General features: G+C 42.0%; 1 protein-coding gene across 1 annotated transcript in view; it reads left to right on the forward strand.

The window, feature by feature from the left end:
* The window catches only part of MORC1 (MORC family CW-type zinc finger 1), a gene marked incomplete at its 3' end in the record, with an annotated part of 148,749 nt that extends 127,297 nt beyond the window's left edge, over positions 1-21,452 (forward strand). The window contains exons 23-27 of the mRNA XM_079766314.1: positions 3,161-3,307; positions 8,439-8,526; positions 9,803-9,856; positions 17,449-17,643; positions 21,300-21,452. Coding sequence (XP_079622440.1) covers positions 3,161-3,307; positions 8,439-8,526; positions 9,803-9,856; positions 17,449-17,643; positions 21,300-21,452 — 637 coding nt within the window. The remainder of the gene's footprint in view (positions 1-3,160; positions 3,308-8,438; positions 8,527-9,802; positions 9,857-17,448; positions 17,644-21,299) is intronic.
* Between the last annotated feature and the right edge of the window lie 712 nt (positions 21,453-22,164).

A 22,164-nucleotide genomic window follows, 5' to 3' on the forward strand; every position in this document is an offset into this window, starting at 1 on the left:
AACTGCCCTCCCCTCCAGGCCAGTCCCCCTGCAACTGCCCTCCCCTGCAGGCCTGGTCTCCCCTAACTGCCCTCCTCTGCCGGCCCAGTCATCCTAACTGCCCTCCCTGCTGGCCTGATTGCCCACAACTGCTCTCCCCTGCCTGGTCCCCCCCAACTGCCGTCCCCAGCAGGCCTGGTCCCCCTCCAACTGCCCTCCCCTGCAGGCCTGGTCCCCCCAACTGCCCTCCCTTGCAGGCCTGATCACCCACAACTGCCCTCCCCTGCAGACCTTGTCCCCCCCCAACTGCCCTCCCCTGCAGGCCTGGTCCCCCCCAACTGCCCTCCTCTGCTGGCCCGGTCCCCCTAACTGCCCTCCCTGCTGGCCTGATCACCCACAACTGCCCTCCCCTGCAGGCTTGGCCCCCCACAACTGCCCTCCCCTGCAGGCCTGGTCCCCCCAACTGCTCTCCCCTTAAGGCCTGGTCCCCCTAACTGCCCTCCCCTGCTGACCTGGTCTCCAAACTGCCCTCCTCTGCCGGCCCGGTCACCCCTAACTTCCCTCCCTGCTTGCCTGATCACCCACAACTTCCCTCCCCTGCAGGCTTGGTCCCCCCAACTGCCCTCCCCTGCAGACCTGGTCTCCCCCAACTGACCTTCTTTGCTGGCCCGGTCCCCCTAACTGCCCTCCCTGCTGGCCTGATAGCCCACAACTGCCCTCCCCTGCAGACCTGGTCTCCCCCAACTGCCCTCCTCTGCCGGCCCAGTCACCCTAACTGCCCTCCCTGCTGGCATGGTCCACCCCAACTGTCCTCCCCCGCAGGGCTGGTCCCCCCTCAACTGTTCTCCTGTGAAGACCTGGTCCCCCCACCCCAATTGCCCTCCCCTGCAGGCCTGGTCACCCCCAGCTGCCCTCCTTGCTGGCCTGATTGCCCACAACTTCCCTCCCCTGCAGTCCTGGTCCCCCCCAACTTCCCTCCCCTGCAGGCCTGGGTCCCTCCCAACTGTCCTCCCCTGCAGGCCTGGTCTCCCCCAACTGCCCTCCTCTGCTGGCTCAGTCACCCCTTACTGCCCACACTGCGTTCCCCTGCAGGCCATCTTGTGGTGGCCATCTTGTGTCCACATGGGGGCAGCCATCTTTGACCACATGGGGGGCCATCTTGTGTCTTGGAGTGATGGTCAATTTGCATATTACTCTTTTATTAGTTAGGATGGTCTGTCCCACAATGGTGAGCAGTGCTTCCCAGTCAAGTGGAATTGTCTGTCTGAATGTCCGTCTTCCATTGCGTGTGGCCTTTATGAAGGATGGGCCATGTCTTTTCCTCTGCATAACTCCAAGCCTTTGAGAGGTGTTCCCTGACCACTCAGTCTAAAATGGGCCACCCCACTTCTGACAAGGAACATGGTCAAACCATATCATCCTGTTCTGTTTTTTCTAGAGCACTTATTACTATTTTTAAATATCTATCTCATTGCTACTGTTTCTTTTAATGTTTTACATTCTAACTTGCTTATTTTCTATATATTTTTCACTCAAAGCTAACTCACTCCACGAGAACAGACGCTGTCTTGCTCACCTGTGTTTCCTTAGAGTCCTGAATAGCTCCTGACTGAAAGTGGGCACTCTTTCATATTTGCTGAGTGAAGAAATAATGTAATACCCCCCGCCCCCAACACACCCAGTGTTGTGAGGCCATTTTATGGATAATGCTTTAACCTAGAGTTATTTATTAAGATTTAACCTAGAGTTATTTATTAAGATTTGAGTTAAAATTTAAAATCCATCTAAAAACTAAAACACATTTTGTTTGTGTGTGTGTGTTTGTGTGTGTGTGTGTGTGTTTGTGTGTGTGTGTGTGTGTGTGTGTGTGTGTTGTTTCATAACAGGAGGCATTGAGACACATTCTTTGTATTGTTTAATCCTCAGCACAGCTCTGTGAGGCAGGCACTGTTGTTATTTGGCCGAAGAAGGAACAGTGGCTCGGAGAAGAATCCCTGTGCTCGGGGGTAGTGCATTTTACCCTCCACCCCTACCACCAGCATAAATCTCCAGAATGCCAAAAATGATAAAAATATGTTTAAGGATTTATCTTTAGTTAAATTTCAGCATAAAGGAAGTTTTGGTTAATGGGCATTCAGACATTGTACAAGTATTTTTAACAGACAATTAAGCATTATAATGTTCTTCATCTTAAATGAAATATAGCTGAAGTTAGTATAATTAATGCCAAAGAACAATAGAAGCACATTTCATTTGGTATGAACTATTATCCAATTGTTAAAAGTATAAAAATATAAAGATATAGAACTCTTTTTAATTTATATCATCTCAATTGTGAAAGGATTACAGTAATCTATTAACTGACAGACACACCCCTACATGATTTGTTCCACACCTGCCCACCAGCTTTGTTTCCTATATTGCACAGCCTTTGACTTTTCTTTTTCCCACCACATTGAAAGCTTTGGGGTTCATTAACATTCAGCACTACTTTATGCATCCTCATTGTGTGTATTCTCCATGCTGCGGCCAGTTATGCTTTTAAAACACGTATCAGATCACCTTAAGGCACTATCATGGTAGTGCCTGCTCTGCTTGGAATAAATTCCAGCTCCCACTCCATGGCCAGTGCTGTCCTCACCCATACCTCTCTCCTTCTGCCCCTGCACTCCACCTCAACAGCCCTGGCCTCCTCATTCCCCTTTGATCAGCCACCTTGTTTCTATCCCGGGATCATTACACTTCACCGGGAACGTTCTTCTTCCTCCAGATTTGACTAAATTTTTCTTTCAATTGACTTTGCCCCTGTTTTGTTTTCTTTCTATATGTACCTCCCCCACCCTAGGCTAAACTAGAACTTTAGTTTAAAAGCCTTTCACCAAATAAGAGACAAATGATATATGACTACTGTTGTAAATAATAAATCACCACCAATTTTATTTAATTGTGACCACCCATAAACCTTGGAACAAGATTTGTCAGGAATAAATAGTAATTCTTCTACTTGGGGATTGATTTTATATAACTATACTAGTATTAAATGAGTTTTCAGCATCACACGTATGTCCTTTTATATGATGTGTATTCACATTTTCTTTGTCATATATTGACGTTTCTGAGGTTATTAGTATCTAATGTGATTCCTACTTTGAAATAATAAATCTCGGTTGTTTTTGCCCAGCATACCAGTGGAAGACTTGGGTCCAAGTTCTGGACATAAAGCCAGAGTTGCTGTGAGTAGTGGCTGTGAAGTTGGTTCTTCGTTGACAGCGTCTTCTCAGAGCCCATCTGTCAAGGAAACAGTAAGAAAACTGACATCTAATTTATGGTAAAGATATTTACTAACATATTTCCACATGCTTTGTTAAAATTTCTTAGAAGTGACAACTCCTGATTTTTTTCCTTATTAAGTGATAATAATGAGAAAATTTAGTCAAATGACTTTAAGATTTGTCTCCTAACTACACTGACTTAGCCAGATCATGGGTAAATGTCCCTTGAAATAGAACTAGAGTTGCTAAATGCCTGTTGTTACATGGTCCAGCACTATGGTGGACATCAGTCCTCTCTCGGATACAATGAATAATTCTTACTGAGCTGGCCTTATTGAAATAATTTTCCTTCCTTCCTTCCTTCCTATTTTTATTATTAATATTCCTCATGATATTTGTATGATCTTCTAAAAAGTGTCATTTTTTTTAGCTTTAGATACTAAACTTCCTGAGGGAAATAGTTTTACTTTTTGGCTCAGCGTAGAATGTTAAATTTGTGGCCATGGTTAATGAAGAACTTAGATGTCTGGATCTCAATTCTCAAAGGATGGAGAGACAGAGTGGGCAAAGGCCAGGATTCAGTTTTTCCAAATAGGGACCCATGATAGGAGGGGGCTTTACAGTCAAGCCAAGTTAGTATACAGAAGAATGCTCTAAATAGGTGTCATGTGGGAGGGTGGGGGCAGGAGCAGTAGCATGGCTGCATTAGTGCAGCCTGTTGGTTTGGTTGGGGGTTGCAGACTATGAGGAGACTGTGTGGTAAGAGGCTTTCAGCCAAGGAGGCCACACAACATGCCCTAGCTGGAAGATTGTTTTTCCTTTGGGCAGTTACTTTGACTTTCTGATGAGTGGCTGATAGAATATTCCCGGAGAAGAGACTTAGCAAAGAATAGAAGCAGATAGGAAGAAAAAGAAAGGTAGAGGTTGGTTGTATATAAATGACAGGAACTCTGTCCTGCAGTTGTCCTGCAAATTTTTGGAAACTTCTGTGGCAACATCCAGGGCTGTGGAGCTGTGCTTATATGGGTGTGAAGCCCCCACCTACTGTCCTTTAGGAACACATTCCCAACACCTATCCTGCTGTAGGAGAAAGGAGAAAGCACTCTTGCTTATATGTAGGTGGATCTACCTTGGACTTTGCATCAAGACACATTTTATTAACAACTTTCAGAGACAAGTTGTTAACCAAGAAATGAAGCTAGTGTGCTACATTTCTGAGTACTAACTTCTGGCCACCAAATCTACCATAGTGACTGGGTTGGCAAGCTTACATCAGCCTGGGAAAGAGGCAGGCGCAGGCCAGACCTCAGTGTTGGACAGATATTAAGAGATTGAAAAAGACCACTTCTCCACTGATCTAGATGGATGTCAGTCTCAAATGGCCACAGCCTATAGCATAGTCCCTGAAGATTGGGATTCTCCAACCAGTTTCTTACCTTCTGTGACTGTTGGATCAGAAGTGATAGGTAAATTCTCAGCATTGAATTAGTTAGCCATATATTTGAATCCTGGTGTTTTACTTACTAGTTTTAACATTCCGGCATGTCCATTGGTCACTGAGACATTGTAGTATGCAATAAATAGCATATATATGAGCCTTTGTATATGTGAATAAATGTGTGCATATTATTAAAGTATGGATGTGATCACATGTCCAATGATTGTGACAGGCTTTCTTGATCATTAATAGCTACAATTTTTGAACCATTACAATATTTTAGGCATTCACCCAAATGCTTTATATATGTTTGCTTTTTATTTCCACAAACTTATAAGATTGGTATTACTTTTAACTTTTTTTATGGATAAGGAAACTGAAGCTTAGAGAAACTGAGTAACACACTCAATGTCTCAAAGAAAATTGTACAGCTACTAAGGACAGGGCTGGGTTTAGCCTCCTGCTCCCTGATTTGGAATCTCATGCTCCTCAACACTGTGTATATAAACATATACGTAGGTTTATACACATATACACACATGGGAATATAGACACATGTATACATATGAAAGTGTGTGTGTGTGTGTGTGTGTGTGTGTCCATCCACACTATGAAACCTCAAGAGACCTGTCTGGTTGTGTTGCAGCAATGTTTGGATGTATCACTGTGTAACATCATTTTCTTTTTTTTTAACTTGGCTATTTTTTGTTCTTCATCTAAGTGGATCATTACTATTAATTTTGATGAGTCACACTTGATCAAAAAGGAGATAATCTGATTGAGTATACTAAGACTTTAAAGTACATCCACTTTTATAATTAGCCATCAATAGAAAATTAAAGTTTCCCAGAAACCATCTCCCTAATGAACATGTAGAATCTTTAGTGCTTGAAATGATCATGCTATTATCAACTGAACATTCTGAAAGCTAAATGCATTAATAAATCAGATCTTTTCTGCACCAGCTTGAATTTTTGTGGTTTTATAAAAATGCTCAGTAGAAAGAGAATTTTACAGAACATGAGGCTCTAACTGGAACAAAATGAGTTCCTCATTTACCAGTTTTCTCTTTTGCCTCAAACAGCAGTAGTGTGTTTTCTTACATTTCACCAGTGAAAACAGGTTTCTTGTCTTCTCTCTCTCTATTTTCTTCCTGTACTGCTCCTGTTCTACACCGTGTCTAACATTATTCCTTGTGTTAACTAGATTTTAAATCCCTCAAGGCATGAAGATTGTGGCTGGTTATGTACAATGTGGAGGGCACTGTGTTCTGTAAGACTCACTATTTTTTTTTTAATATATATATTTTATTGATTTTTTACAGAGAGGAAGGGAGAGGGACAGAGAGTCAGAAACGTCGATGAGAGAGAAACATCGACCAGCTGCCTCCTGCACATCCCCCACTGGGGACGTGCCCGCAACCAATGTACATGCCCCTGACCGGAATCGAACCAGGGACCCTTCAGTCTGCAGACCGACGCTCTATCCACTGAGCCAAACCGGTTTCGGCAAGACTCACTATTGTTGGCCAGATTTGTCCTTGCTTGTCACATGGTTAAGAGAGTAGTTAGAGCCCTTTCAGGTGTGTGGAGCGTTCCTTCCCTCCACTTGGTTCATTTTGGACATGACATCATCCTTACCCTTTCCACACGGCTGAAGTAGAGTCAGGGCACCTCTGTTTACTTCCTACATTTGTGGTTTTTGTTATCTTAGAGTGTTTTGCTCAGTTTAGCATTTTCCTGTCTTGTTTTGTTTTTAACAGTCTGTTTCCCTCAGGAAGTTTACTATCTAAACCTACAAAAAAAGAGACTTTTTAGAAGGCCATAAAAATGTCTGCTTTTCTAGTTAGTCTTATGGGACAGAATTTCCCAAGGAAAAGCTGTTAGTAGCAGCTCTGTGGAGGAGAGAGCAAAAGGCTGAATCCTGGGGTCCTAGAGGGAGAGACAAAAAGGAGAGCACAGCCAACCTGCTTGAGGCTGATGGTAAGGGTGGGGATAAGGTCCTTAATACCAGGAAACCAGAGATGTTCAAAATAGGAATAACTCCTAAATCAGAGTTTCCATAAAAATTATGTATATAAAGCAGATAGCAATGCCCCAGCCCCTGCTCCCTGCAGCTGGCTAACTCCTCTCTTTGGGGCTCCCCAAATTATGGATTAGGGTCCTTTCTATCAGTACCTGTGGTGCTGCATTCTCATTCTCATCTTAACATGTTTTTCTAGAAGTACTTCCTCTGGAGGTTGCTGATAATCTGTAAACCCAAAAGAGTTCATATCCACCATGAAAAGGACCAATGCTCAGAAGAGAGTTCAGCCCTGTATTGGAGGAAGAGAAGCTGGATTTATGGAGAGAGAGGAGTGGTTTATGTAAAAGAACTCTCATAAGGTTGACCAAACCAACCATAGGGTCTCTTTCCCAGGGACTCCAGATGTAGCTCTTCTCTATGTGTCATCTGATCTCTGCTCTTCTCAAATTCCTGAAGGCTCCATATCACTCTGCCCAACCACTCGCCTTCTTACTAGCCAGACAAATAATTCTGCAGATTGTGTGTGTGGGGGGGAGGGGTTTGGGGTGTACATGTGTGTTATATTGGATGCTATGCAATGCTGAAAATTTTTAACTTTTCAGATCGAATCTCCTTAAACCTATAAATAAATATTAGCACAATAATATACTTAGAATACTGGGAATGTCAGTTGATAAGAAACAGCTGTTTTGTCTTTTGTGTGCCATATTATTTCACAGTTGAAAAGTTTTGTCAGTCCCTTGGATATTGTACATAAGGTTCTTGGAGCACTTCAACATAAAAGCACTATACAATTTAAAGATGTGTAGCTATACGTGTCTAGATTTCATATTCTCCCCGGAATGAAATATGTGTCATCTAGGTCAGTGGTCGCTAACCTTTCAGACCTCACAGCCCACCAGTATCCGTGGACCACCGGTTGGCGGCCACTGATCTAGGTGATTAATCCTAGAAAAGCTGTCTCGAGAGAAGGGAGAGTGTCACTGCCTTTTGCCAAATGAAGCACCTGTTAGAACAATGGCCATCCCTGTTTAGGAAGAGCAGGGTCCACGTGTGATTTGTGAGAGTGTCCTGGAGGGCCCAATGAAAGGACTTCCTCTGGAGAGTTAAGTTTCATTTTCTTAGGAAAAACGTCAGTAACCCATAGCCTGTTTCTCTCCAGGAATTTTGCAATGCTGAGTTCTCTTCCCAGAGCACTCGGGGGTGCTGGGCTTTCCTGAGCTGCTTGGCTAGGGGTGGGAATTGTGAGCCTTCCCTGTCTCCCTCCCTCCCTCCCTCCTTCCCTCCCTCCCTCCCTCCCCCCGTTCCTCTCTTTCTCCCTTCCTTCCATAAACTTTTTATTTTAAGACAAGTGTAGGTTCACATGCAGTGGTAAGAAATAATACAGAGATCCCGTCTACCCTTTACCTGGCTTCTCCCCATGGTAACGTCTTAGAAAACAATAGAACAGGATCACAATAGGGACATTGGCATTGACAGTCAAGACACAGAACAATACTGTTACCACAGGATTCCTCCTATTGCCTTTTAATAGCCATACTCCTTCCTCTCCCAGCTTATGCTTTTGAAGAACTCTTTAATGCCAGTGGTAAAACAGTGTGGTGGGCATAAATGTTCATGTTTGCTAAGATGTTTAACACCCAGGAGTCAGGGCCAGTCTGACAGATGAGTGCTCTGTCTCTTTTCCTGGTACATTCCCATCTCTGCTGTGCTTTTCCCCCCAGGGAGATTATTCTATATTTCTTTCCTGAGTACCAGCTACCATCAGAAATTGGCTACTCATCTGTGGAGGAATTTGTGGCAAGCTTGGAGGTAAGTCAGTTTTTGTGGAACTCTGAGGGAATGATAGAAGAGCCTGAATTTAATTTTCAGTGAAGAAAAATGTGAAGTGTTCCCAGTAAGAGGAACTAAGTGAATGAAGATGGGGATCTTTATACCAAATGGGCGACTCAGAATTAAAACCAATGTGGTCAAGGGCTAAATAAGCTTCAGTAAGATCTTGCAGACTGAGAACAGTCGGTTGCAGAGATACTAGTCAATGGAAATGAGACATAGTCCAACTTCCCTCCCTTGCATTAAAAACAGAATTTCTGTCTCTCAGATACACTTCATCAGCCACCTCAGTGTCTTATTAGAATCACTGAGACTTCATCCGGAAAGATGAAAACAATTGCATTTATCAAATCTATTCTCAGAGACGGACCATATATGAAGGAAAGGAAAACTTTACTTAGTTACCTGGGTGGACAGGGTGAGACTCACACTGCCTTACAGTGGGTGTCCACACGCTGCCCAGTCGCCACAGGCCCTGGTGAAGCTCAGTGAGGAGTGCAGGCCCACAGCTCAGAGCTGCTCCCAGTGTGGAAAAGGGCCAGCATGATGCAGAGGGTGGGGTATCTTCCCACCCTCATGCTCAGTGTGATTTTTGGGAAAGATGGGTATGTGTGGAAAGACTGTCAGTGAAATGAGCACCAAATTATTAATTTGGCCATAGTGCCACGTGCTTTAATTTGATCCTGGATGAAGTCCTTAGTTCTCTAATCTATAATCACTGTCTTTGCTTCTTCACCCTGTGCTCTCACCTCATGGTCTCCGTCCTGCTTCTGACTCCACTGCTTCACTGCGGCTGTCCTGCCAGGCCCCCCGTGATCACTGTGCTGACATGTAGTGGTCACTTACTTACCTGACTGCTCAGGTCTTCAATACAGTGATTCCTCCACCACCACCCCCCGTCTATTTCTGGGTGTTCCCATCTAAGAAATGCAGACTCCAACTACCTTATTGATATCGCTTTGAATATTTATTGTTTATCATTTACTTTTCCTTCACCTTGATTATGTTCTTTGCAATTGTTTTAACCATGCTGTATTAATTATGTGGACTGCCTTCATCATTTTTTCGAATGAGGTAAGGTATACCTTAGTGAATTAATTTAATTAGACCCAGGCTTAAAAGACCCACTGTATTGGGGTTGGCCAGTTCTAGGACTTGATGCTTCTTTTATATTAGATATTGCATGTTGTAACTGCTGTAGACAGCTGATTCTGTAAAAGTTAATATCCTGTTTTATTATAATTTATGAAAACAGCTGGAGCAGTGCACAGAGCAGACAAACAGAAAGCTGAAAATGTGTTTCCAACAGGTAAGCTTCCTTTCAATGTAGTCATTTATATTCTAAATGATCCTGTATTCCAAAGGAGAAATAATATACATTTCCAAATGTTCTGTTTGGAAGGAAACCAAATTTGCCTTCACTTATCAAGACGTGGAATTTTGAATTTTAAAACGCAAATGTTTTCACAGCATAAAGCTTATGAAATGCTTGGAGTAGGATTGTTATTTGTACCAGAAACAAGACATTCGGAGTCTTTAAGAAAGATAGTCACTGACTAAGCCAGAAATTGATCATAGATTAAAGTTTTAATTACAGTTAAGTCCTCTCTTAACTTCGTAGATAGGTTCTTGACTTTAAGTAAAATGCTGTAGGCTGTTGATGTAAACAAGAGTGAAATTCCTGTGGGATCTCATCTATGTTATAATGAAACAATGTTGAACGAAACTACTGTATTTGAGGACCTGCTGTATTCTGGACAAATTCATATTTCCCTGGCTTTGTTTGTTTGTTTAGTATCCTATCAACAGTTTTTAAAGTTTATGATTTTTTTTCATTAGAAAAATACTTAGTGCTACTAAAAAAAGTAAAAGAAAAGAAAAATCACTCATAGTCCCAAACCATTCCAAGATCACTGCTATTACTATCTATTACTATTTTGGTGTATTTCATTACAACCTCTCTCTCTCTCTCTCTCTCTCTCTCTCGGTATATGTTTTCAATAATACTGTGTATGTAGGTCTTAAAGATTTCCAGGGGGAGGGGGAAGGGAAAGAGTCCATAGGGTCGTTCAGTTCTATTAGAGAAATATCTAAAAATATCATATGCCTCAACTCCCTTAACTCACACTCAAGGGAACAGAGATTCCAAGATGTAAACTCTAACCCTAATCCCCAAGTGGACAAAGGGAGTGAGTGTTGGAGCCAAGACAACCGGAGGTTCACAGATTCCTCAGAGGCCACAACACCTAGAACTTTCATGACACTAAGATCAATGTTGAGATGTTACTCTTCACTGACACTCAGGTTTGCTCAAACAGGTACATCAGCTCCATCATTAACAAATATACTAGCATCTTCTTCCATCTGCTAATGCTGTTAAAGAGGAAACCACTCAAAATAGCATCCCTTGCATTAAATCCCACGATACCAAACCTAGATTTAATACCTGACCTAATTGCTGTTTTAACCTCTCCCTGGAAATGTATTCTAAATCAACCAACCTGGAATTTTCTAGTCAATACTAATGAAGTAATTTGTCTTATGGCCCCTCCTCATCCCCCATAAAAAGAAAAGGCAATCTACATAATAAAAACCCTGTTCCCTTTCCCCACAAAAGATATCTTAGTCTAAAAATAATCTTTTCTTTTGTTAGTAAAAAAAGCTCCCTTGCCCCACCCTTCTTTCTATAAAAGCCTTCCATTTTGTCCAAACCCTTGGAGAGCCCTTCTTGTTACTAAATGGGATACTGCCCAAATAATGAATTGCTTAATAAAGCCAATTAGATCTTCAAATTTACTGTTAAATTTTGTTTTGTTTTTTTTTAACAATGCGTACAGTCATCTTCTGGGAAACTATCACAACAACATGCAAATCTATCAAGACTAGGAGGTGAATGGTATCCCCTGAAGTTATGCAAAGCACAACTATAAGCAAAGGCATTGCCTCTTCTCTTTAGTAAGAAATAGAGTATATTTGAGTAATCTGGTTTTATAAATGAAATAGAATTGTGAAATAAGTTCCCAAAGACATATAACTAGGCAACCTTGAAATGAAAATTAGAACCTAAACCAGATTTCTTGTTAGAAAGGCTGTATTTGAATTTTAGGGTGTGCCTAAATGTCACATCCTGGTTGATATATTTGCCTCTGATGTTTCTGATTGAGTGTCTACTGGGCTGCGATAGGCATAAATGAAGGAGTGTTGTAGGTCTTAGTTTCTCATCATTGGTCAACTGAAAAGTGAGTTTATTTTCTGAATAATGTCTTGTTGAAAAAGGAGTAATTGAACATTTTCAGCTTGAAGACTTAATTATCAACATTTCCAAACTAGAATAGAGTAAAAGACTAAGTTTTCTTTTAATATATTTTTATCCTATGTTAACACTACACTGAGTGGCCAGATTATTATCTCTGAATGCATAATAATCTGGCCACTCAGTGTGTGTGTGTGTGTGAGTGTGTGTATACATATATTAGAGGCCTGGTGCATGAATTCGTGCATGGGTGGGTTCCGGCCAGCCTGGCCAGGGGGAGGGGACATGGGCAGTTGGCCGGCTTGCCTACTGGTCGAACTCCTGGTCGAGGGGACAATTTGCATATTAGCCTTTTATTATATAGGATATATACTGAGTGACCAAATTATTATGCATTCAGAGATCATAATAATCTGGCCACTAGTGTATATTATTATCATCAATATATATAAAAGCCTAAACGACCATCCAGCCATCCTCCACTTTGGGAGTAAAAAAAAAAAGAACGAAAGAAACTGTCCTTTCCTTTCTCCTTCCGCCAAAGTGTTGATTTCTTTGGTGGTTGAGAATGACACCTCCCTTCTCTCTCCTTTTCTGCATTCTTTAGTTAGTCATTTAACCATTTGCTCTGAAGCCTCCTTGGCTCTGGGAAGATAAGGGCCTGTTATTTACAAGCTGACTGCAAATTGTCACATTGTTTGGCCTTGTTTTAACTTTATCTCAGTTTCCCTATTCCTCCTGCCCTGAAATTTTGCTAGCTTCTCACTGACCTGTAACAGAACCACCATCCTTTATTTTTTCCCCTCACAAGCCATCTGGTCCATCCAGATTGAAATTGCTCCAACCTACTAGACTAGGCTGCCTCTGAGCGTTTCCCTATGCTGTACCCCAGAATACTCTTATGTACTCTGCCAGTCCACAGTTGACCTCTTGAAATCCTGCCCACCCCATGTAGGACCTGGTCAGTGTTGCCTTCTACATCAAGCCTTGCTCACTCCAAGGGAAATTAATCTTGACTTTTCTGTGCTCTGAGAGAGAGCCTTAACATTTGATTTTAGCATTAAATTTTCTGCATTGTATTGTAGTAGTTTGTGGTATTTTTTTCCCCCACAAACGAGATTATAGAATCTTTAAAGTTAACAATCCTCTCTCACCAAACCCTGTACACTGATGGCATTCAATCAGTAACTTTGAATGCATCTGGGTCTTACTATTTGTGCGTTGAATTTAAGTTTATTGCTTGGGAAGAATTCAGGTTTTGATCTGCCACAATTCCTCTGCAAGAGGAAGTTTATCCAGCAGAACCAAGCCTCTCATCTTGTTAAAATTATCTACTCACCTTAAAATGTCAATACAACTGGAAGTCCTGTATATGGAACTTTAAAAGTTGTCAAAATTGCTACCTTTTATGGAAACCTCCTAGAAATGTTAACCTAAGAAAGGCAGAAGAATAAATCAGGAAACAACAGGCTGGTGGTATTTGAAGGAGATATAGTTTGCTGGTTACAAGACAGTGAACTTTGAGAAATTACATATGACTTTGAATGTAATGTGCTATGTAAACATTCTTAACGTCATACCATATTAACAATGTTGTCTTCTGAACTTTTTATTTAAGTAATTATAGATACACAAAAATTTACAAAATAATGTAATGCAGCCTGGCCTACACCCTCTCCAATCTGGGACATCCCTCTCACAATCAGGACCGCTGGCTCCTAACCGCTCGCCTGCCTGCCTGCCTGCCTGATTGCCCCTAACCACTTCTGCCTGCCAGCCTGATCGCCCCCTAACCGCTCCCCTGCTGGCCTGATTGATGCCTAACTACTCCCCTGCCTGCCTGATCTCCCCCAACTGCCCTCCCCTGCTGGCCTGATTGCCCACAACTGCCCTCCCCTGCTGCGACCCGCCTCCTCTGCTGGGACCCGCCTCCGCACTGTGCAGAGCCGCGGGACCCCCAGGCCTCACCGCACAGGGTGGCCACCGGGCCCCACCTCCACCGTGTGCGCAGCCATCTTGTGATGGCCATCTTGTGATGGCCATCCTGTGATGGTTATCTTGTGACGGCTATCTTGTGACAACATGAGGATGTGACGACCACCTTGGCTATTATTAGTATAGATATTACAATGTCAAAACCAGGACAATGAAATTGGTAAAATATGCGTCTCATTTTATCATATATGCCGATTTATGTAACCATTAAAACCAGGATACAGAACTCCCATTACCACAAAGATCTCCATTATAGTCCCTCCTCCCATGCACAAATATGCCTAACTCCGGGCAACCACCAATCTGTTCTCCATCTCCAAAACAGGATTTACCATGTATTTTATAGAAATAGAATCATACAGTATGTGTCTTATATTATGATTGGCTTTAATCGCTCAGTATAACGCCCTTTAGGTCCATTTAAGTGTGTCAATAGTGTGTTCCTTTTTGTTGCTGTTGTTTTTCTAAATGTTGTTTTTTATATTTTATCTATTTTTTCAATTTTATTTGTTTTATTGTAATTGCTTATATAAAAGAGGGTTTTGTGGCTATTGTTCAGCCTGGCACAAGTTGTAAGATTCTGGAGTTCTGAAAACTAAGAAGCATTGATGGCTGGTGACATCTGACCTATCTGACCTGTCCCTATTCCAGCTGAATTGAATTATTTACCCTACTCCACCTGCAAACCATGGGGATGTCACTCCCTGGGTTTGACTGAAGCCTCCGTAGGAAGCATCTGTGAAACTCCGTGGAGGAGGTGTTGTTGCCTTAGTTGTAAGTCATCAACTTTATGTAGGTTGACCTGAGGATGTTCGAAAGTAGATTCTCCTCCACGATCTCAGAATGTGGCCTGGATTCCAAAGGAAGATTGGCCCACATGTCTTAAATCCCCTTACTGTGAAAGCTACATATCTGCTCTCCTAACTCCCCAGTATTTAGGCCTCACTGTGTGGCAGGCATTGGAAATGCAGAGGTGAACAAAACCATTTTTTTTTTTTTTTACATTGAGGTAACATTCTAGAGAAAGGGATAAACACATAAATAAAACATAGTGCAGTGTCACATAATGATAGATACTAAACACATAAATAAATAAACATATAATGGGATATGCCATAAAATAACTGCAGGGCCGGGGATAGACAGTGATGGTGTGTGTTGGGAAAGGGAAGCTGTTCCCGGTGAGCACAGAATACCTGAGCCACGTTTCAATACAGACCTGAGGCAAGGAGGCAGCCTTGTCTAAATCTGGGGTCAAACTTTCAAACAGGGAAAAATAGCAGAGGTGAAGGGTATGAGGCAAAATGAGCTTGGTGTATTCCTGGAACAAGGCCTAGAACTCAGGAAATAAGGTAAAAAGAGGCAGAGTTAGGTCAAGGCTTCCAGAGTCTAATTCCTTGTGCTTAACACTAGAAGTTGCTTGAGGGCAAAGACTGAACCTTATGTCTTTGTATTACCTATTATTAAATTCAATGCCTCAAATTTAGGAAATAGTTGGTGAGTGTCTATTAAACAGAACTTAATATACTTAGGAGTTTTTGTTTGTTTGTTTAAAGGATTTTTTAGAAAGAGAAGAAATTCATGATGAGGTCAATGAGCGCAAAGGAGACCATGTGGACAATGTTTGGCAAGGGCCTGCACATATTATTGAGTGTGGTGGAGAAGGGATGAAAGGGAAAGGGTAGACCCAGAAGACAAATAAAGCTACCTTGCAATTTTCCTGGCAACCCAGTCATGTTAGTGCACAGAAATCGCATTATAAAAACTTTCACATGATTATCAAAACAGGATTTGCCTTGTATCTATCTCTTTTATCAGAATACTAGAGGCCCGGTGCACGAAATTCGTGCACGGAGGGGGGTTGTCCCTCAGCCCAGCCTGTACCCTCTCCAATATGGGACCCCTCAAGAGATGTCCTACTGCCCTTTTAGGCCCGATCCCACCGGGATCGGGCCTAAAAGGGCAGTCGGACATCCCTCTCACAATCCAGGACTGCTGGCTCCCAACTGCTTGCCTGCCTGCCTTCCTGATTGCCCCTAACCGCTTCTGCCTGCCAGCCTGATCAACCCCTAACCACTCTGCTGCCAGCCTGTTTGCCCCCAACTTCCCTCCTCTGCCGGCCTGGTCACCCCTAACTGCCCTCTCCTGCAGGGTTGATCACCTCCAACTGCCCTCCCTTGCAGGCCTGGTCCTTCACAATTGCCCTCCCTTGCAGGCTGGGTGCCTCCCAACTGCCCTCTCCTGCTGGCCATCTTGTGGTGGCCATCTTGTGTCCACATGGGGGCAGGATCTTTGACAGCTATACTGTGTGTTGCAGTGATGATCAATATGCATAGTACTCTTTTATTAGATAGGATAGAGGCCTGGTACAGGGGTGGGGGCCAGCTGGTTTGCCCTGAAGGGCGTCCCGGATCAGGTGGGAGTTCCCTTGGGGCATAGGGCGGCCTGAGCGAGGGGCCTGTGGTGATTTGCAGGCCGGCCACACCCCCTGGCAACCCAAGCAGAGGCCCTGGTATCTGGAATTTATTTTCCTTCTACAATTGAAACTTTGTAGCCTGGAGTGGAGCCAAGCCTGGGGCTCCCTCCGAGGCCGGCAGCCATTTCTGTTGGGGTTATAATTGAAACTTTGTTGCCTTAAGCAGGTGGGCCCGGCCAGGGTATGCGGAAAGCTTTGCTTCCCCTGTTGCCGGGGGCAACCCTGGCCTGCTCTCTCAAGCTCCATTCTGCTGCCATTTGTTTGAATTTGTTTACCTTCTATAATTGAAACTTTGTAGCTTGAGTGGAGGCTTAGGCCTGGCAAGGGCAGGCGGAAAGCTTGGCTTCCTCTGTTACCTAGGAAACCTTGCTCTCTGTGGCTGTAGCCATCTTGGTTTGGGTTAATTTGCATACTCGCTCTGATTGGATAGTGGGCATAGCTTGTGGGTGTGGCTTGTGGGTGTGTCGGAGGTATGGTCAATTTGCATATTTGTCTATTATTAGGTAGGATTCCCAGGCCCTCTCAAAATGTTGACACAAGAAATTAATGTCATTTTGAAATGGGAAGCATTTGTACTCTGCATTACCTATCTCTACTCTGTGAGTGCCTCACGCGCAACATGAGCTCTTAGAAAACAACCAAGACTCTTGAATGAGCAAGGGTTGTATGCGTTAGTGTATGACTGTACTCTTTACATCGGGGAAAGGGACCCCGAGAAAGCGACAGACAGAACAGGAATTCTCTTACTGTAGCTGCTGTGCTTTTCAGGTGCTACAGACTTGAGTTATAAATAACACAGTATTATCTGCCATGAAAGCCCCGAGTGGCTGGCCCTGCTGTCATTGTCTATGAGATACTGGTTCTGTGGAGAGAGTTAAAGGGACCTCTCCCCTTCGTGCCTTGAACAAATTCAACCAGTACTGGGTTCCTTCTTCATTCCAAAGCATTATAGTTACTGGGCTATATTATAGTTACTGGACTATTATATATCTTCCTTCCTTTTTCTTTCTTTTTCATCAGATTGTACGTTCCTTAAGTTCATGGAGTTGACACTTAGTATCTATGGAGTTGACACACAGTATATATGCATGTAATTGAAATAGAAAATTGTTTTCTGATATTAGGGGGAAAAGTAAAATTTAAAAATATACTAAAACTTAAAAACAAACATTCCCAGATCCAGGATGTGTACATGGCCCAATATGAAAAAAATCTGAAGAGAAAAATGCAATCTATTATCTATGATGCTAACATAAGAGGAGTGATTAATGAAATATCTCTGGTGCGATGTGAACAAAAAAGAAAAGTCACTGAAGATAGACTGAATAATCTTCGTGTAAAACTGGCAGCATTGCTGCAGAAACTTCAGCTGGTAAGTGATGGGACTTTTAGTGGTGGGAATAAACTTTGTGGAAAGAGCACTCGGCTAGCTTCCTCTCCTAACAGCATTATCTATTTATTGACCTTGGACAAGTCACTAACCTAGCCCTTACTCTCCCTATACGGATATTGAAATGACAGATAAGTGAACTTTGAAAGTACACACTAGAACATTTTTAAAGGTCTATTCTCTCTCTCAACAAAATCAGAATCTTGCCTTGTGCTGTTGGTATAGTTTGATTACCCTCAGGTCTCCTCAATAGTATGTTTCTAGCAGGAAATTTTTTCTAAATCTTTTCAGAAAGCAAACTGTGTTCATTTATTTTTATCCTGATACATAAATAAAAGTAGACTCTTCTAATCTTAGAGGATAGATTGGAGAGGTCAGGAAACACCATGTATATATGGACTATTGTCTCTCTTGTTTGTGTGTATAGTTTAATGCATAAAGAACTGGGCTTCTAGAATTAAGGTGCTCAGTGAAGCAGCTGAAAGCTGGACAAATGATTAGCATCCTCACAGGAAAAACTCTTTCAATTACTAGAAAGGCTACAGTTTAGGACTCACCTGACTTAAATGCTTATTCTCTTACATACATAAAGTCTTCCATAAACTATTTCATCTTGTCAGTCTTCCATGTGAATTGTTAAAGTTGTAAATAAGAGTATAAGGTCTACATTTTTACATGACATGTTTATTTCTACATTTTTACATTCATGTTTATTTCCTAGTAACGGCAACAACTGAAATTCCCCATGAGCCTTTGTTGCAAATGTAACTACGTGAAGATTGTTGATTTTTGTAGAAAAATATTAAAACTATAAAATTAAAAAAAAGAATTGGGCTCCTATGATATTTAAAGTACATACTAGAACATTTTTAATGTTAGGTAACATTAAAAATTTTATCTTCTACTATATTACATAGAAATGTTAGGTAAAACACATCAAAAATTAAAATATATATAGCCAAGGTTGAAAAGTCTTTCTGTAAATGCTAGAAATAAGCTGAGAAATCAACAGTGAGCACATGGCATTTTCCTCAGAAAGATCTCTAACCTGGGACACAGACAGGGCCTTCCTGGACTGTGCAGGGTGCGAGGGCAGGGGCTGAGTCTCCCCAGCGAGCCCTGACAGGGAGGACTGAGGCTTGTCTTGCCAGGAAGGGGTTTGGGGAGGGACATGGACTTTGAAGGCAGAATGCCTGGGTTTCAGTCCTGGCTGTGAACATTTCAAGCTAATAGTCCATTTGTTCTTAAAAACTAATAAACATATTTTGTTTTCTCTGGAGTTTTTGTATTATATTGAATGCAAAATAAAATGCAGAAAATATTTTTGCTTAACTGAAGTAGAGAGCCAAAAGAGAAGACCCCTCCCCACCTTGGGTGGTCTAGGCAACAGTTAAAATATTTCATTATTAAAATATAAAGACAATTAATGCTGTTTTCACATAATGGTAATTATATTTGTGCTTCTATCAGTGGTACTAAATGAGCCTATTATACAAGTTGGTTTATTGTTGTAAGAGTGGGATGTGACTGCAGCTCCTTTTGTTTCTTGTGGCTGTAAAGGGTGGGAAATATTTTTATGGGCAAAAGGTCTAATACAAAACCTGGCATATGGTAAAGTTTCAGTCATAATAGTTGTTTCACTAAGAAGGAAAACTAGAGAGACCAAAGAAATTCTATATCATAGAAATTGAATATCACTCTTTATAAGAAAAGTTCATAAAAATTGTTGGTTCTCAGAAAAGCAAATGTGTATTTGGCTAAGAAAAAAAAAAAAAGAAACAATAATAATTCCTCTCTCTCTCTCTCTCTCTCTCTCTCTCTCTCTCTCTCTCTCTCTCTCTCTCTCTCCCCTCTCTCTTTTTGATTATTTCTCACCCAAGGATATTTTCTCCATTGATTTTTAGAGAGAATGGAAGGGAAAAGGAGAAACAGAGAGAGAAACATTGATGGTAAAGAGACACATTAATTGGTTGCTTCCTGCAAGCGCCCCAAATGGGGCCTGGATCTAGCCTGTAACCCAGGTATGTGCCCTTGACCAGAATCAAGCCTGGGACCCTTCAGTCTGCAGGTCCATGCTCCAACCACTGAGCCAAACAGGCTAGAGCTAATTTGCTCTTTATGCCAAACCCCTGGGCTCTCCCCAAAATAGTCAGGGTAATTATACTAATTTAATTTGCTTTCTTCTCAAAGTTTGGTAAGGAGGCAAAATGCTTTAGGCCACAAGTATGACACTCTTTATCTAGTATCATTGGAGAGGGACTCAAAAGTTTCCTGCCCAAATATATTTGCTCTCATCCCTGACTTGAAGTTTCCATTTTTACTCTCTCTGATTGCCAGAGCAATTGCAGTGGAATAGAGCAAGGACTCGAGGTGAGGTAAACCCACCAGCAGACACGGCAGGCACATGAAGAAGCTGGGAACCCACCTGAAGTTCTAGGAGGACATCTAGTCGGCCAGGTAGAGAGCAGTATTCAGAGGATTAGACTAGACCCGTGGTCAGCAAACTGCGGCTCGCGAGCCACATGCGTCTCTTTGGCCCCTTGAGTGTGGCTCGGTGTTAGAACCACTTCTTCAAAATAGACTCGCCCAGGCCGAAAACCGACTTCTGCGAATGGGCCATGAAGTTTCAATCGCACTGTACGTGCGCACGTGGTATTTTGTGGAAGAGCCACACTCAAGGGGCCAAAGAGCCGCATGTGGCTCGCGAGCCGCGGTTTTTTGACCACTGGACTAGACCAACTAAGCCGAGAGTGGTCAGTGTCAGAAAAGGTCACACAAGGTATTCCCCAGGGTCAGTGATATCAATATTGTGGACACCTATTTCCAGGAACAGGGTTATATCACAAAGCTGGGACATAATACAATTTAGTCTTGTTAGAGGACTAAGCAGATCCAGGGCAGTGGGAGCAAAGCATGGAATCAGATAACGGATGGAGAAAGTAGGATGGTGGTGTTACACCTTTGTTGGGAACAATAATAAAACTGGGATTGTTTCTGAAAGATCCTTCCTAAAAATTCTCTTTTCCATCACCTCAGTTGGAGAGCGGGTTGATCCCATGGTTGGGCCTGAGGGGAGTGAGATTTAGGTCAGTAAAGAAGGAGCATTTGTTCAGCTGTTCATGGATTAAGAAGCCCAGGGAAGGAGAGCATGAAATTAACTCAGAGATCTGGGGGGAAAGAGAAAAGGGAGCAGATGCGGGCAGCAAGCCAAGCGTCGCAGGGAAAGATGCTACAGAGGAAAGAGGAGAAACAGAAAAGTCAAAATTTTCCTAGTCATCTGTTTGGGGTTATAAGGCTAAAGATTCATGAATTTTTTAAATGGGAGGTAAGAGCCTATGACAGAGAAAGATGAGTGGGGGGTGAAGGAGAGGCTTTAGGAATAAAACAAGTAATTAAGTAGAAGGAAAAAACAACAGTGAAATTAACCTCCACTAAAGAAGAAAAAATGATCCAACTTTCTAACCCCTTGCAGACATAAAATGGGGTTAAATGTGAAAACATTTTGAAACGTTAAAAACATTTTTCAGATGGAAGGTGGGTTGTGATGTTACCTGAATCACAGAGAAGACTGTTCAGAGGACACCCAGGCTATAGTTGTAGCTTGTTTCCCTGCTATGACTGTTGCTTTTCTTTTCCAGGGAGGTCCAGTAGGAGACATGGAGCAGATTGACAGTTGTTTAGAAGCTTTGCTTAAAGAAGATCATCTTTTGGGGAACACTTTGAATAAAGGGAGTACAGATGCAGGACATAGTCTCCCTTTAGAGAACAATGAAAGTACTTCTCAAAACTAAATGTCAGAAAAGTCATTCCTTTCTTTAAAATGCTAATAAGAAAAAGGAAACTTATTTTCAAAAAAAAATATTTCCTCTTGTACTTGTTATTGTGAAGTTCGTCCTGTTTGACACTGAAGAAATTGTACTAGTTATACTTTGGAAATGGAGAGTGATTAACAATTTACATACTTCCCGTCCTATTCCCTAACTCTTTCTGTTCTTTCAGAAACTATTTCTTGAGTTCTGTAATTCCCAGGTGAGCAACTAAGAAAGATGGAAATGCCATTTAGGCTTAAATTTTGATTTTACTTAAAAGATTGTAAAAACTGGAAAACAGTGGTTATCAAAATCAATGTACACAGAACTATAGAATCACCTTCTTCTGAAACTTGTATTAAAAAAGACAGGGATTATGCTCTTTTTCCACCACAGCCAGTACTCAGCAGAAAATACAAATCCTCAAAAAACTTTGAGCTATTGTATATATGTCATAATTTTCTTATTGAGTTATTGTAAAAGAAACACTCTTCTAAGTATAATGTGAACACACATTACACATATGTAAGCATTGTGTTTTTACATTTTCTTTGATAACTGATTTTTTTATGTTTGTTTAGAAATGTCTGTTGCATTGGACGAAAACAATAAATATTTAATATTTATTTGTGGAGTTGTGTATTTTAATTTTATGTACATGCACAAAGCATAAAATTCAGAACTTGTGAAGTGG

This window comes from Cnephaeus nilssonii (genome assembly GCF_951640355.1).
Source record: "Cnephaeus nilssonii genome assembly, chromosome: 3".
Classification (NCBI taxonomy): Eukaryota; Metazoa; Chordata; class Mammalia; order Chiroptera; family Vespertilionidae; genus Cnephaeus; species Cnephaeus nilssonii.